The sequence below is a fragment of the Phycodurus eques genome, chromosome 11, assembly GCF_024500275.1.
Source record: "Phycodurus eques isolate BA_2022a chromosome 11, UOR_Pequ_1.1, whole genome shotgun sequence".
NCBI lineage: Eukaryota > Metazoa > Chordata > Actinopteri > Syngnathiformes > Syngnathidae > Phycodurus > Phycodurus eques.
In genome coordinates this window covers 15,790,441-15,806,776 of record NC_084535.1, presented here as the reverse complement: position 1 = coordinate 15,806,776, position 16,336 = coordinate 15,790,441, and the positions used below count along the sequence as shown (strand labels likewise).

The following is a 16,336-nucleotide window of genomic DNA, read 5'->3' as shown; positions in this document are numbered from 1 at the left end:
GCAAATACAAACGTGAATATGGTGCACATATGCTCACATTACATACAGTATAGCATTACTATTGTAAAGCGATGTAGCTACTGAACATGTTGACAAAGCAGCATTCAGCATGCCGCATGCCTCATTTAAAGAAAGGCTGCAGACTTTTAAAAAGCAGTACACATCTTGATTCAAAACAGGTTGCTTTGATCAGAATCAGAATCAGAATCAGAATCATCTTTATTTGCCAAGTATGTCCAAAACACACAAGGAATTTGTCTCCGGTAGTTGGAGCCGCTCTAGTACAACAAACAGTCAATTTACAGAACACTTTGGGGACATAAAGACATTGACAAAAAACAATTGTGCAAAAAGATGCAGAGTCCTCTAGCACTTAGAGCAGTTCGAACGACTAATATTGCAATAGTCCGGTGCAATGACCATTGTGCAAAGGGCGCTGAGACTTCAAGGAGTGTATGCGGTTTAAAGTGACAAGTAGTGCGATCATCTGGGACAATGTCGGTTGTGCAAATGTTACAGATACTCCTCAATCAGTGTGCAAATGGAGCAGATGCTACTCTGGCATGAGTGGCCAGTATATGCAAATAGTGCAGCATGGCGAGACAACTACAGTGAGTGCACAAGTAATAAATAATTGGCCCCACAGAAATGTGACAACGAACTCAAGTCAAAAAATTGCCAGCTTGTTGTAATGGAATTATAGGTTAGGTGTTTAAGAAGTTGATCGCAAGAGGGAAGAAGCTGTTGGAATGTCTACTAGTTCTAGTTAGCGTTGATCGGTAGCGCCTACCTGAGGGAAGGAGCTGGAAGAGCTGGTGACCGGGGTGCAGACGGTCCGAGAGGATTTTGCACGCCCTTGTCTTAGTTCTGGCAGCGTGCAAGTCCTCAATGGTGGGTAGGGGGTTACCGACAATCCTTTCAGCAGTTTTGATTGTTTTGATTGATTGATTGATCTACCGTACTTGTGTTGTCATTAATGCTGCTACCTGGTACTTTTTCTTAACCAACTGAAAACTTGATTGGCAGTATATTGCCTGTTAAGGCATTAATAGCTGTTTATACCTCTGTGCCAAATTTTAATATTTGTAGAAGTGCAATTTTTTGGAACAGAGCCTGAGTGTATTTATACAGTGGACACGGAAAATATTCAGACCCCCTTAAATTTTTCACTCTTTGTTATATTGCAGCCATTTGCTGAAATCATTTAAGTTCCTTTTTTCCCCCTCATTAATGTACACACAGCACCCCGTATGGACAGAAAAAAACTGAATTGTTGACATTTTTGCAGATTTTTAAAAAAGAAAAACTGAAATATCACAGCTGTAAGTATTCAGACTCTTTGCTCAGTATTTAGTAGAAGCACCCTTTTGGGCTAATACAGCCATGAGTCTTTTTGGGAATGATGCAACAAGTGTATCACCTGGATTTGGGAATCCTCTGCAATTCCTTCTTGCAGATCCTGCGCAGTTCTGTCAGGTTGGATGGTGAACGTTGGTGGACAGCCATTTTCAGGTCTCTCCCGAGATGCTCAATTGGGTTTAAGTCAGGGCTCTGGCCGGGCCATTCAAGAACAGGTATGGAGTTGTTCTGAAGCCACGCCGTTATTTTACCTGTGTGCTTAGGGTCATTGTCTTGTTGGAAGGTGAACCTAAGGCCCAGTCTGAGGTCCTGAGCACTCTGGAGAAGGTTATCGTCCAGGATATCCCTGTACTTGGCCGCATTCACCGTTCCTTCGATTGTAACCAGTCGTCCTGTCTCTGCAGCTGAAAAACACCCCCAGAACATGATGCTGCCACCACCATTCACTGTCACTGTTGGGACTGTATTGGACAGGTGAAGAGCAGTGCCTGGTTTTCTCCACACATACCAGTTAGAATTAAGGCCAAAAAGTTCTATCTTGTCTCATCAGACCAGAGAATCTTATTTATCACAATCTTGGAGTCCTTCAGGTGTTTTTTTAGCAAACTCCATGCGGGCTTTCCTGTGTCTTGCACTGAGGAGAGGCTTCCATCGGGCCACTCTGCCATAAAGCCCCGACTGGTGGAGGGCTGCAGTGATGGTTAACTTTCTACAACTTTCTCCCATCTCCCGACTGCATCTCTGGAGCTCAGCCACAGAGATCTTTGGGTTCTTCTTTACCTCCGTCACCAAGGCTCTTCTCCCCCGATTCCTCAGTGTGGCGGGACGGCCAGCTCGAGGGAGGGTTCTGGTCGTCCCAAATGTCTTCCATTGTGCTCTTAGGAACCTTAAGTGCAGCATAATTTTTTTTGTAACCTTGGCCAGATCTGTGCCTTGCCACAATTATGTCTCAACATTTAGGAGCGTACAATTGCAAGGAATTTAGGAATTTCATCATCTATGGTCCATGAGCTCTTCAAAGGCTTCAAACAATCTGGTGAAATCTCTGCAGGTAAGCGGCACAGCCAAAAAACAACGGTGAACGCCCGTGACCTTCGATTCCTCAGACAGCACTGCATTAAAAACCGGCATCATTGTGTAAAGGAAATTGCCAGGAACACTTCAGCCATTGTTAATTAACACAGTCCATCGCTGCATCTACAAATGCAAGTTAAAAATCTACCATGCGAAGCAAAGCCATATATCAATAAAGCCCAGAAACACCACAGGTTTCTCTGGGCTCTAACTCAGTCTGACGAGACTACATTTCAAATTGTTTTTGGAAATCTTTGACTTTGGGCAAAAGACGAAAAGGATAATCTCAATTATCAGTGCAAAGTTCAAAAGCCAACATCTGTGATGGTATGGAGGTGTGTTAGTGACCATGGCATAGGTAAATTGCAAACCTGTGAAGGCAACATTAATGCTGAAAGGTACATACAAGTTTTGGAGCAACATACCTGTATGCTGCCTGCCAAGGAACATACTTTTCAGGGATGCCCCTGCTTATTTCAGCAAGACAATGCCAAGCCACATTTTCCACGTGTTACAAACGTGTGGCTTTGTGGTAAAATAGTTTTGAGTACTAGACTGGCCAGCCAGCAGTCCAGACCTGTCTCCCATTAAAAAATGTTTGGCACATTATGAAGTGCAATATATGACAATGGAGACCCCAGACTGTTGAGCATCTAAAGTTGTACATCAAACAAAGAATGAGAAAGAATGAGACCTCCACCGACAAATCAACAATTAGTGTCCTCAGTTCCCAAATGCTTACTGATTGTTGTTAAAAGGAAAGGCGATTGAACACAACTGTAAACATGCCTCTGTCCCAACTTTTTGGGAATGTGTTGCAGGCATCAAATTCAAAATGAGTGAATATTTGCACCAAAAAAAACAAAGTTTAAACATTAAATATCTTGTAGTGTATTCAACTGAATATAAGTTGAAAAGAATTTGCAAACGATTGTATTCTATTTGTATTTACGTTTTACACAACATCCCAACTTCATTGCAATTGGGTTTTGTATATAGTGCCGTGAAAAGTATTGGCCCCCCTTCTCAAATTCTTATATTTTTATAAATAAGACGAATAAAACCCAGGTGAACTTAAAATCCTTTTTTTTTTTTTTTTTTTTTTTTTTTTATAAATGGTGAGTTAATTTTTTAAGGGGAAAAAACGATCCAAAGTTACCTAGCCCTGTGTGCAAAAATAATGGCCCACTAAACCTGATAACTGGTTGGGCCATGCTTAGCAGCAACTGAAATCAAGGGTTTCCTATAACTGGAAATTAGTCTTTCACATATCTGTGGAGATATTATGGCACACTCTGCCTTGCAGAATTGTTTGAATTCAGCAAAAGTTAAGGGTTTCTGAGCATGGATGGCAATTTCAAGGTTATGCCACTGCATTTCAATTGGATTCAAGTCTGGACTTTGACCAGGCCACTCCAAAACCTTCATTGTTTTTTTTTTAAGCTATTCAGAAGTTGACTTGCTGGTGTATTTTGGATAATTATCCAGCTGCATAACCCAAGTGTGCTTCAGCCTGAGGTCACAAACTGGTGGCTGAACATTCTCCTTCAAGATTTTTTGATAAAGACCAGAATTCATGGTTCCATTAATCACAGCAAGTTGTCCAGGTCTTGACGGAGCAAAGAAACCCAAGACTATGACACTACCACCACCATGTTTGACTGTTGGTATGATGTTCTTTTTCTGAAATGCTGTGCTACATTTACGCCAGACGTAATGAGACACACACCTTGAAAGAAGCTCAACTTTCATCTCGTCAGTCCATATAATATTCTCTCAAAAGTCTTGGGAATCATTCAGGTTTTTTGTTGTTGTTTTTTTTGCAAAAGTAAGACGAGCCTTTGTGTTCCTTTTGGTCAGTAGTGGTTTTTGTTTTGGAATGGTGCCATGGATCCCAATTTTGCCCAGTCTCTTCCTTATTGTTGTGTCAAGAACACTGGCCTAAACTGAGGCAAGGAAGGCCTGCAGCTCTTAAGAAGCTGTCCTGTGTTCCTATGTGGCCTCCTGGATGAGTCACTGCTGTTCTCTTGGGTTAATCTTAGTAGGCTGGTCACTCCTTGGAAGGTTCGCCACCGTTCTATGTTTTCTCCATGTGAGGATAATGTCTCTCCCTATGGTTCATTGGAATCCTAAAGCTTTGAAAATGTGTTTTGTAACCCTTTCCACACAGATAGATGTCAATTATTTTATTTCTCGACTGTGTCATTTTGTTGAAGCTTTTTAAGGATCTTTTGTCCGACTGGATTTTGTCAGGACAGATTATGTTTCAGTGATTTCTTGATTGAACAGGTCTGGAGGTAATCAGGCTTGGTGTGATCAGTGAAAATTAACCAAAAATTGTGATTAGCGACAATTAATTCACGATTTAACAAGGGGGATAATTACTTTTTCACACAGGGCCAGGTAACTGATTGTGGTTGCTGTTTGTAGCATAAACAATAGTTAAGTTTCCAAATAGTCATTCACACCTGACAATGGGTAAGCAACTTTAAATTAATTGGATATTTAGAATCCGAAAATAGTTTACAAAGCAAATAGCTTACAAATGTTATGAATGCCGCAGTGTCTGAACATAATTTCAACAGAATGACCTTCTAGAGACACAAATACTTTGTAATTTAAGTAATGACTTATTATTTTGGTTGGCCTGTTTAGCCACTCGAGAGGGGCAAAATATTACAAACACCTCCAGCAAAGTAAAACAACAATAACAAACAAAATTTAGAAAGCTCTGCTGTATTTATTAACTTCTAAAAATTTACTTTCAAAATGGACAGAAAATAAGAATTTTACTGCTTAAAAAGCCAGACAGCAAAGCTCATGATATATAAACTCTCCATTCTCAATAAACAGAGTTGCAATGAGAAGGGGTCAAGGTCTATCAGGCAACCAAAGAGGATGCTGTAATGGGGTCTAAAGAAGGCAGGCAACAAAGTGTAAAAGACAAAGGGCACATTTTGTGACAGGTAGTAACAGAAGGGCATAAAACAGAAAGCAGACAGGCTTCTATACCACAATATAAACCATAACTTTCATCAGATGCAGAGGTAGCATTAACAGGAGATGCCTTCTTGTTGCTAAATCCAAAAGGAAACGGGTAAAAGAACAGCAAGGAACAAGACCTCCCTAAATGGGCCGGTAACCCAGTACCAGTTTCCCCAACAGGGACAGAATCAGGAGGAAGGACCAGAGCAGGAGGAGGAGGAGGAGGAGCGATGCGGAGGAAGAAGAGGCAGGACGTGAGGACAAACTCACCACACTGGCTACCTGGGCCGTTTTGGGTCGTTTTGAATGGTCCAGAGCAAAGATAGTATACTCAGAGAGAAAAGCGGGCTCTGCTATCATCCCGGCCAGCACCTGACTCCGTCAGTGCGGTTATGGGCCGAAAGGTGGGGGGGAGGAGAGGAACACAGAGAGCAATGAGAGAAAACAACACCATGAGAGTGGAACAGCGCTGAGCGGAGTGTGAGAGAAAGACAGCGATAGAGAGTGGGAATTTGGTTACAGCTACAGCGAAACCTCGACAGTCGAATGCCTCTGAAGTTGTGCAATTAATAATTTGACTTTTTTTTGTCTTTACAGGAGGGGTGCAGAAGCATTCTTGCTCAAATTAGATTTTTAAAACAGATAGAAGGGCCAGGGCTCAATTGGAATAATACCTTAATTTTGTAATCATAATTAATTATCCAAGGTTTTGAAAAATAAATAACTAATTTATTTTCCAAATTTATTTCCATTAATTGTTTATAATAAATCAATTAACCCTTTATTTAATGATAAAAAATAAATTTATAAATACAGATTAACACGTTTTCAGAAAAAAATAGCTAAATTACATAATACAAATACTGCAGGACTCTTGATCATGTAAATGCTTGGTGGGCTAGATTAAAGAACTGAGTGGACTGCATCGTTTGCGCACCCAAGCCTTAGCGTAAACAGCCATCATGTGAAATGTCAGCATATTGCGCATCAGTGAACCTCATGAGATGTCAGTTGAGCAATTATCAAGCGTGGGATTTAATTCTTCTTTGCCTTTCTTTATTTCAAATGATGGAATAGCCTGAGAAAATTGCTTTTCTTATTCAGTTTACATTTTACAGAAATTTACTTTTAAACTTGTGTGACTGTAACAAAGGCAAATGTGCTAAGCATTCTTGAAAAATGTATTTTTTTTATAATAATTTTTTTATAATTTTTTTTTTTTATATACATTTGTTTTTAATAAAATTAAGACCATTTTATTCTTTTTAAAGGTCCCGTGACATCAGAACCCATCCAATCCTGTTTTATGCATAATATAGGTCAAAATTAGTCTATGACATGGTTTAAATTTGCCATCTACGCGGTTTGTCGATGGAATGCCAAAGATGATAAACACATAAGGCTTGGGAAATGACCAGAACAGATTTTCATGTATTTGTGACGTTAAAAGTTAACTCGTTATTCAAGAACTTGCCCACTTCGTGGTTGGTACCCACCCACTCATATGAAACAGGGAAGCTTGCATTCATTGTCACCAGTGATGATCATCACGGCAAGTTCAATTCCAATGTTGTGACAAGCATAACCTCAAAATATCCCCCCCCCCCTTTTTATTTTCATCCAGGTCCCCTTTCACGTCACATCTCTTATTAGTGGGCCAACAATCCAACGCATGGTGAATTGTGCTTCACAATGATAGTAACAGGGACGGGCGTCCCGCTGGCTGCTGTGGTGGCTCGTCTCTGACTGCGAGGGTTGCGAGGCAGAGGGGCTGGAATGGAGAGTAGAAATGGGGGGGGGGGAAATATCAAAAGGAACCAGCCAGGGTGACTTTGTCGTGCTGGCTGTGCCCGCTCGCAGCACACCTTCAACCTGCTGAAAAGGACCGAGGTGGGAGGAGCATATCAATGTGGCGCAAATGAAGCAAATGCGCGTTCAGTATGTATAAATAACCCCGCGATCAAACATCTTGTGAGGGACGCGAGGCTTCATCGAAGGATGCGAGATCACTATCAATGTATGGCCGCCCCAAGGTGTCTTCTAGACGATAGCAGACGCCGTGATATGGACCAATCAGAGCCAAGCTATTTTCCCTATTTAAATTAGGGAAGATCCAATCAGAGCACAGCTTTTACATGTCGCATATTAATGAGAAATCCAGCTGTTTCAACAGCCAGGCAGAGAAGACCAACTTGAATAGCTGAAAAAGGGCATTTCCAACCTAAATTAACACGATATTGTCAAAAGTATTCGTTCACATGTGGCTTAAGAATGGGTTATCACTTAAAATCATGTGAGTCAAGGCAGGTGAGTGAATACGTTTGCCAATATAGTGTATATTGCAAACCCGATAAAAGGAGATCAAAATTTACCAAAAATAATTTTAAAAATCGGATGGCATGGGACCTTTAAGGCTTAACCCCCACCCCCACCCCCCATTGTCACTTAGAACTTGCCTATGGTATGGTTAATTTTACACTGATAGTTATGGTCACAGTTTGATACTGGAACCGATTTTTTTTCTGTTTTGTTTATTTCTCTGAGAAAAACTGTTTTGAAAGAAACTAATTGGAAGCCATCCAGCATTTTGTAAAGGACAGTGTTCGACCATAGAAGCTCCACCATATACATTCCCCTCCAAAAGTATTGGAACGCCAAGGTGAATTCCTTTGTTTTTGTTGTATACTGAAGACATTTGGGTTTCAGATCAAAAGATGAATATGAGACAAACGTTCAGAATTCCAGCTTTTATTTCATAATATTTACATCTAGATGTGTTGAACAACTCAGGACAGAGCACCTTTTGTTTGAAGCCACTCACTTTTCAAATGAGCAAAAGTATTGGAACAGATGATTAAATTAACAAAGTGAATAACATTTAATATTTGGTTGCATAACCCTTACTTTCAAGAACTGCATCAAGCCTGCGACCAACTGACTTCACCAGACTGTTGCATTCTTCATTTGAAATGCCTTTCCAGGACTTCAGTGCAGCCTCTTTCATTTCTTGTTTGTTTCTGGGGGTTTCTCCCTTCAGTCTCCTCTTCACGAGGTAAAATACATGCTCTATTGGGTTAAGGTCAGGTGATGGACTTGGCCAGTCTAAGACCATCCCCTTTTTACCCTTGATGAAGTCCTTTGTTGTGTTAGCAGTGTGTTTTGAGTCATTGTCTTGTTGCATGATGATTAGTTTGGATGCATTTTTCCTTTAAATTGCCAGACAAAATGGTTTGCCAACCTCCACAGGGCAGAGGTGAAGGTATCACAATCCACTGTTCGAAGAAGAGAAGAAATATAGAGGCAATACCACAAGATGCAAACCACTCATAAGAAAAAAGAATCAGAAGGGCAGATTGGATTTTGCAAAGAAGTACACAAGGTTTTCTGGACTGATGAGACCAAGGTTAACCTCTACCAAAGTGATGGAAAGGCCAAAGTATGGAGAAAGAAAGGATCTGCTTATGATCCAAAACACACAAGCTCATCTGTGAAGCATGGTGGAGGTAATGTCATGGCTTGCATGGATGCTTCTGGAACGGGTTCACTCGTCTTTATTGATTATGTAACTCATGATGGTAGCAGGAGAATGAATTCTGAAGTCTACAAAACAATTTTCTCTGGCAGTTTACAGAAAATGCATCATCAAGCTTCATCGTGCAACAAGGCAAAGACCCAAAACACACTGCCAACACAACAAAGGACTTCGTCAGGGGTAAAAAAGGCTTGATGCAGTTATTGCAAGTAAGGGTTATGTCACCAAATATAAAATGTTTAAGTTAATTTAATAGTCTGTTCCAATACTTTTGCTCACTTGAAAAGTGGGTGGCTTCAAACAAAAGGTGCTCTGTCCTGAGTTGTTTAACACATCTAGATGTATATACCATGAAGTGAAAGCTAGAATGCTGAACTTTTGTCTCATATTAATTTTTTTTTTATCTGAAACTCAAATGTCTTCAGTATAGAAAAAACAAAAAACAAAGCAATTGACATCGCCGTTCAAATACTTTTGGAGGGGATGGTAAGCAAGAATGAAAGAGCAAGAAAAACAAAACAGAAGCAGGAATATGAACTTGTAAATGTTAATGCCACGAGTAACAGTTTAACATCCAAGTGTGTGGTCTTCAAGATGGATAAAAATCAGCTGCTTAAATTCCTTATTTAATTTGGCCTAGAGTAAAACATTTGAAGTCTGAGCAGAAAAGACAATATTCCATCCATCCATTTTCTGAGCCGCTTATCCTCACAAGGGTTGCGGGAGTGTTGGAGCCTATCCCAGCTATCTACGGGCAGGAGGCGGGGTACACCCTGAACTGGTTGCCAGCCAATCGCATATAAACAAACAACCATTCGCGCACACATTCACACCTACGAGCAATTTAGAGTCTTCAATTAACCTACCATGCATGTTTTTCGGATGCGGGAGGAAACCGGAGTGCCCGGAGAAAACCCACACAGGCACGGGGAGAACATGCAAACTCCACACAGGCGGGGCCGGGATTTGAACCCCGGTCCGCAGAACTGTGAGGCAGACCCTCTAACCAGTTGTCTACCGTGCCGCAAGAAAGACAATATTGATCGTTGTCATACTTGAGCTGCAAATAGGCAATTATTCTAGGAAAAGTACAAGAATCAACCAATTCTTCCTTCAGAGATAAAGATGAAAACACACTCACAAAGAAGTCAAACTTTGAGATTTGCAAGGTGAAAATGAAGCTGCCATTATGAGACACTTTAAAATGGATGGCTGGAGGACCTAAACTACAGTTGTCTTCCCCAGGATATATGAAAATAGAATCGGATCATTATTAGGGGGACTGTCACTTATCTAATGTTTGGTGTAGATTACCTATTATGAAAACAGGACTAATGCAAACGTTCTGCAGGTAAAGGTCTTATTAGCTGGAAGCTGCAACATTCTACCATCATCTACCTCAGTCTTGTCTGTATCCTCAAACTGAGACTGCTAGGAAGAAAAGAAAATACAACAACTCAACAGGGAAAGAAATCACTTGAGGTTGCATTAATTATTAATATAAAAATATACACTAAAAGGTGGTCTGTTCTGCATCATTTAACCATCCTTTCCACTGCTGCCAATTCAGAAACCTTCTGGGTGGTTATGGTACAAATGGAAAAAAATGTTGCACATCCACTGATATTAGCAAGCTTTGTTAAATAATATTTTTTATGATTGGTCTCATTTTATAAAGTCAAACATAAGAGTCTCTATTAAGCATTTGGCTTTTGATTACTATAAATCCTGCTCTGCAGCAGCGGGAAGTCATTATGAATATTGTCATCAAGGTTAAAATAATGAAGAGCTGTGATACATAAAATAATGAAAAGCTATTAACTGAGCAACATACTGTGGAGCTATTTCAATGATTGAGGATAAGTCGTGAAACGATTCAATGGCTGCATCAGTGAAAGGTTTAAGCACTGCAGAGGCGCCGGGTTACATTTATTAGCTGGGGGGGTTGTCATTAAGGGGGATTGGAGCATTACACAGATTGGATCTTACACAGAAAACGGGAGAGATATTATAAATAGCTTTCTCCATCTATCAGATATCATCATCATGCTCACCTCTCTGTCACCGGGAGAGGGAACACCGTCATGGTAAAATGGGTGGGTTTCGCTGCTCCGACGTTCTCCGGAGCCCATCTGGTATTAAAAAATAATAACAATGAAAGAAAAAAAACAGGTTGTTCCGTCTCTTCAGCTTTGCACTTAATAATCAATTAATTGATTTGTTCTTTTTCAAACCAATTTAAGAAACATATGAACAGTTCAACCAATTGGAAGAAATCTGTTTCCTACCGACGAACAGAAGCTCTGCAGCTGTGTTTACATATCACTTTATATTATCATCTGCCAACGCCCTTGATACTGTCAATATTATGCACTGAGGTTTTTGCGCTTGTCTTATTGCATACTTTTGTGCAGACATTTGTCGTGCACCGACTGGATTTGAATGTGCCAAATAAAGCTGCTATCTGAAATCCACTTGATGCTCACTGACAGCAGCACAGTCACGCCCATGTACGCATAAGCCCCAGCCCCGTATCCTCTCGATCGTCAGTCACTGCCAGGAACTTAAAAACAGCAAAACTGAACAGTTACAGGTTTTTCCTGGTGCAATCCAAACTAGAAAATAACTTTCAGAGCTGCTTCTAAGTCAGCTTGAGAGTTGTTAGCATGCTGCTAACGCTTACGAGCAGCAGGGGATCTAAAAATACTGCTTGTGATGAAACATTTACGTCTTAAGGAGCTTAGTAAGGGAGATAACCAAAATAAAAATCCCTCTGCCACGAACACGTTGCCCTTCGATAGCTAGCAAAGGCCAGAAGTCCACACAGTGAACAGATGTTAGCCTCGCTAGTTAGCTCCCAACGGCACAACAACTAACCTGGCCCTGTTGGGGAGTCTGCGCGTTTCTCTGCGGCGACTGCTCCTCGTTTATCTTCTGCTTGAGTTTTTTGAACATCTTGTCTCGTCGTGGTTGCTAAAAAAAAAAAAAAAAAAAAGGTTGACGAGCAAAGGACGAATATTGTTCGGAGAAGTGTTTTGATGTCACATCCAGTGCTTCTTGTTTGACTTCCCTGTTCGCGCAGGTGACAAGGCATTCTGCGCATGCGCGGCCAACGTGGAGGAAAACTGCTACGTCAGAGATTTAAAGGACAAGTCCCGGCTGTCTTGTGAGCCACAGCGCCACCCAGCAAAACTGGAAGAAAAGAAAAAAAAGAAAAGAAAACGCCCTGGGCGGAGATTTAACAACGTTTGTACTTTTCCTCTTCATCTGAGTCATCATGTCCTTGGATATTAATAAATCGGCCCAAGATGTTAGTGCCAAAGAAAATGATTTTATTTGAACATGTCCCTCTGGAAACTGTCTGACTTCTTTGTGTTGAAAAAACATGACACTGCAAGTCATTTTTGGGCCCCTATAGGAATTACATTAAGCCTTTAACTCTTATATTGTGCCTATACATAAGACTTTGATGTATGAGAGCTTGGCACAGTGGGTATGAACAATGGGTGGTTAATGGCTGAGTGAATGAGCTCTCCTGCACCATGCTGCAGTTAATGTGCCATGCTCAAGTATACAAAATGCATCTGCTTCATGTCTGATGTATGACTTTTGTTTTCTACTTTTGCCGAATGATAAGCAGTTGGAGGGTTTTATCAAGATATAATGTTGATTATCATATAAAATTTTATATCCATCCATTTATGCCTGTTGTCCTTATTAGGGTCACGATGCTAGAGCCTATCCCAGCGACGCCAGTCAATCGCAGGGCACCTATAGAAAAACAACATTCACACTCACATCATGCCTCCATGGACAATTTAGAGTTTTCAATTAGCCTAATATGCATGTTTTTTTTAAAATGTGGGAGGAATCTGGAGTAGCTGGAGAAAACCCAAGCAAGCTCGGAGAGAACATGCAAACTGATTCACAGAGGAACGCCTGAGCTGAGATCGATATATAAATATATAATTTCAAAACATCTGTGTACTTAAAACACAATCAAGCAGTTAAAATACAAACAACTCCTTTTTTTTCCAAATGTGGCAGTGTTATGCTTTTCTTTGTGGTTGGAATAAATTGCAAACATCTGTTGCTCAGGTTTACACACCAACTGTTTTGGAAGTTATTTTCGTGATCAAGGGCTGATACACTAACAACTCTTTAATATCTCATATGGCGTCATCATCGGTCATCAACGCCTTCTGTTTACTGTGATCCAGGCCAACGCTGAGGGTTTCATCAATTGTTCATTCGTCCCATATGTTAGTTTCTAGCATGAAAACAACATCCGGATGAGATCCAATACAAGAGCTGTATCAACAATTCTGCCTTTAAAAAAAAATAATGTTTTGCTCTTAATTACAACAATAAACATATTGCAACTTGGTTGTTGAGGGGTGGGGGGTGCTGTCCACTAGATGGCGGTATCATGCTTGGCTAATACGCTATAGCATTTATTTATTTATTTTTTCTTCAAGAAATTTAAGGAACTGTGTTATGTACAGGGTGTTGGGTAAAATGACATTTAGCATGCCCAACATACACAGAGTGATTGATTGTTTTATGCACAATATTGCTATGGGCTTCAACAATATTTAGTACAAATAAAGATAGTGCCTTTTGGACCATCTTTTGGGGTTCATTGTCATAAATTATGACCTCATGAAAGGCAGCACTGTGACCTTTTGGTTATCACATCTGCCTCATACTTCTGAGGACGGGCATTAGAATCCGGGCTTAAGAATGTTTTTTGTTGTTGTATTTTTATTAATGTATTTTGTTTGTTTGTTTGTTTGTTTTGTCTATATGTGCTCTGTGATTGGCAAGCGACCAGTCTGGGTGCACCCTGCCTGTCACCCAAAGTTAGCTGGGACAGGCTCCAGTTCACCGGCAACCCTAATGAGGATAATAGAAAGAACTATAGAATGGATAAATGGATGACCTCATGTAAATCATGACCTCTAGAAAAGGCAGGTTGAATGTGTCATACCTGCTGGATGTGAGAAAAAACAACTTATTTGTGTGTACAGTATTTTTAAAAATCGACAGTATGTAGTGACAACCAAAGGACGTTATTCTCCGACTTGTAAAAACAAGGCTGCTTATTAGCTCCTCATTGCCAAGGAAGTCGAAAAAAATGGGGACAGATACTAATTATGATAGGTAGCATAAACGTTCATGTGGCCTTTGCCAAGTGGAAATCACTGATGGAGGCCAAATGTTACCAGGGTGATGCCAAGTCTTTCCGCTGGATGAATCATTTAGCCAGCTAATCTAAATCCAAGGACTATTTCTAGTTTTCTTTATAATGAGCATATGATTTTGTATTTGTTATTTTAACTACAACCCCAATTCCAATGAAGTGGGGACGTTGTGTTATACATAAATAAAAACAGAATCCAATGATTTGCAAATCATGTTCAGCCTATATTTCATTGAATACAGTACAAAGACAAGATATTTAATGTTCAAACTGCTAAACTTTATTGTTTTTAGCAAATAATCATTAACTTAGAATTTTATGGCTGCAACACGTTCCAAAAAAACTGGGACAGGGTCATGTTTACCACTGTGTTACATCACCTTTTCTTTCAACAACATTCAATAAACGCTTGGGAACTGAGGACACTAATTGTTGAAGCTTTGTAGGTGGACTTCTTTCCCGTTCGTGCTTGATCTACAGCTTCGGCTGTTCAACAGTCCGGGGTCTCCGTTGTCGTATTTTACGCTTCATAATGCGCCACACATTTTCAATGGGAGACAGGTCTGGAGTGCAGGCAGGCCAGTCGAGTACCCGTACTCTTTTATTATGAAGCCACGCTGTTGGAACATGTGCAGAATGTGGTTTGGTATCGTCTTGCTGAAATAAGCAGGGGCGTCCATGAAAAAGACTTTGCTTGGACGGCATCATATTTTACCATATTGTACCTTTCAGCATTAATGGTGCCTTCACAGATGTCTAAGTTACCCATGCCATTGGCACTAACACAGCCCCATACCATCACACATGCTGGCTTTTGAACTTTGCGTCCATAACAGTCCGGATGGTTCTTTTCCTCTTTGGCCCGGAAGACACAACCGCCACAATTTCCCAAAACAATTTGAAATGTGGACTTGTCGGACCACAGAACACTTTTCCACTTTGTATCAGTCCATCTTAGATGAGCTCGGGCCCAGAGAAGCCGATGGCGTTTCTGGGTGTTGTTGATAAATGGCTTTTGCTTTGCATAGTAGAGTTTCAAGTTGCACTTACGGATGTAGCGCCGAACTGTGTTTACTGACATTGGTTTTCTGAAGTGTTCCTGAGCCCACATGGTGATATCCTTTACACATTGATGTCAGTTTTTGATGCAGTGGCGTCTGAGGGATCGAAGGTCACGGGCATTCGATGTTGGTTTTCAGTCTTGCCGCTTACATGCAGTGATCTCTACAGATTCTCTGAACCTTTTGATGATATTATGGACCGTAGATGATGAAATCCTTAAATTCCTTGCAATTGTACGTTGAGGAACATTGCCCTTAAACTGTTTGACTATTTTCTCACTCACTTGTTCACAAAGAGGTGAACCTCGCCCCATCTTTGCTTGTGAATGACTTGAGCAATTCAGGGAAGCTCCTTTTATACCCAATCATGGAACCCACCTATTCCCAATTAGCCTGTTCACCTGTGGGATGTTCCAAACAAGTGTTTGATGAGGATTCCTCTACTTTCTCAGTCTTTTTTGCCACCACTCCCAGCCATAAAATTCTAAACAAATGATTATTGGGTAAAAACAATAAAGTTGATCAGTTTGAACATTAAATATCTTGTCTTTGTAGTGTATTCAATTAAATATCGGTTGAACATGATTTGCAAATTATTGTATTCTGTTTTTATTTATGTTTAACACAAAGTCCCAACTTCATTGGAATTGGGGTTGTACAAAGCTAGACCATTACAGTGTATGTCCACAGCTGACAAATAAAAATAGATTCAAAAACAGACCATGACAAAAATGTATATGCTATCCAATACCAATAGCCAAATTAAATATTCTGGCCTTACAAATGTAATAATGTTGTGATAGTTACTGTCAAAGAGGTATATTATCTGAACATTGTTTTTTGTTGTGTGGCTGAGATTGGCTGGTGACCAGTTCAGGGTGTACTCTGCTCTCACCTGAAATCAGCTGGGATAGGATCCAGCACGCCCCCGACCCTAGTGAGGAGAAGCAGTACAGAAAATGGATGGATGGGTTATAGTTTTTGCTGATGAACGTCTGTGAGTTGCAACTTAATTTAGCTGCATTAGATTCAGAGCAAGGCGGCACCATGGTCAACTGGTTAGCACAGCTGGCTTACAGTTCTGAGGACCCAGGTTCAAATCTGGCCTCGCCTGTATGTTAT

General features: G+C 40.5%; 1 protein-coding gene across 6 annotated transcripts in view; it reads right to left on the bottom strand.

The window, feature by feature from the left end:
• golga4 (golgin A4) overlaps positions 1 to 12,038 on the bottom strand; it is a 40,429-nt gene extending 28,391 nt beyond the window's left edge. For 2 of the 6 annotated variants that reach the window (XM_061691016.1, XM_061691017.1), the window contains exons 1-4: positions 11,828 to 12,038; positions 11,005 to 11,082; positions 10,349 to 10,381; positions 5,689 to 5,790 (exon numbers count right to left, since the gene is read on the bottom strand). In XM_061691016.1, the coding sequence (XP_061547000.1) occupies positions 5,689 to 5,790; positions 10,349 to 10,381; positions 11,005 to 11,082; positions 11,828 to 11,905 (291 nt within the window). In that variant the 5' untranslated portion in view covers positions 11,906 to 12,038. The remainder of the gene's footprint in view (positions 1 to 5,688; positions 5,791 to 10,348; positions 10,382 to 11,004; positions 11,083 to 11,827) is intronic. The other 4 variants (XM_061691019.1, XM_061691018.1, XM_061691020.1 and 1 more) reach the window with 4 other exon arrangements.
• Positions 12,039 to 16,336: the final 4,298 nt, after the last annotated feature.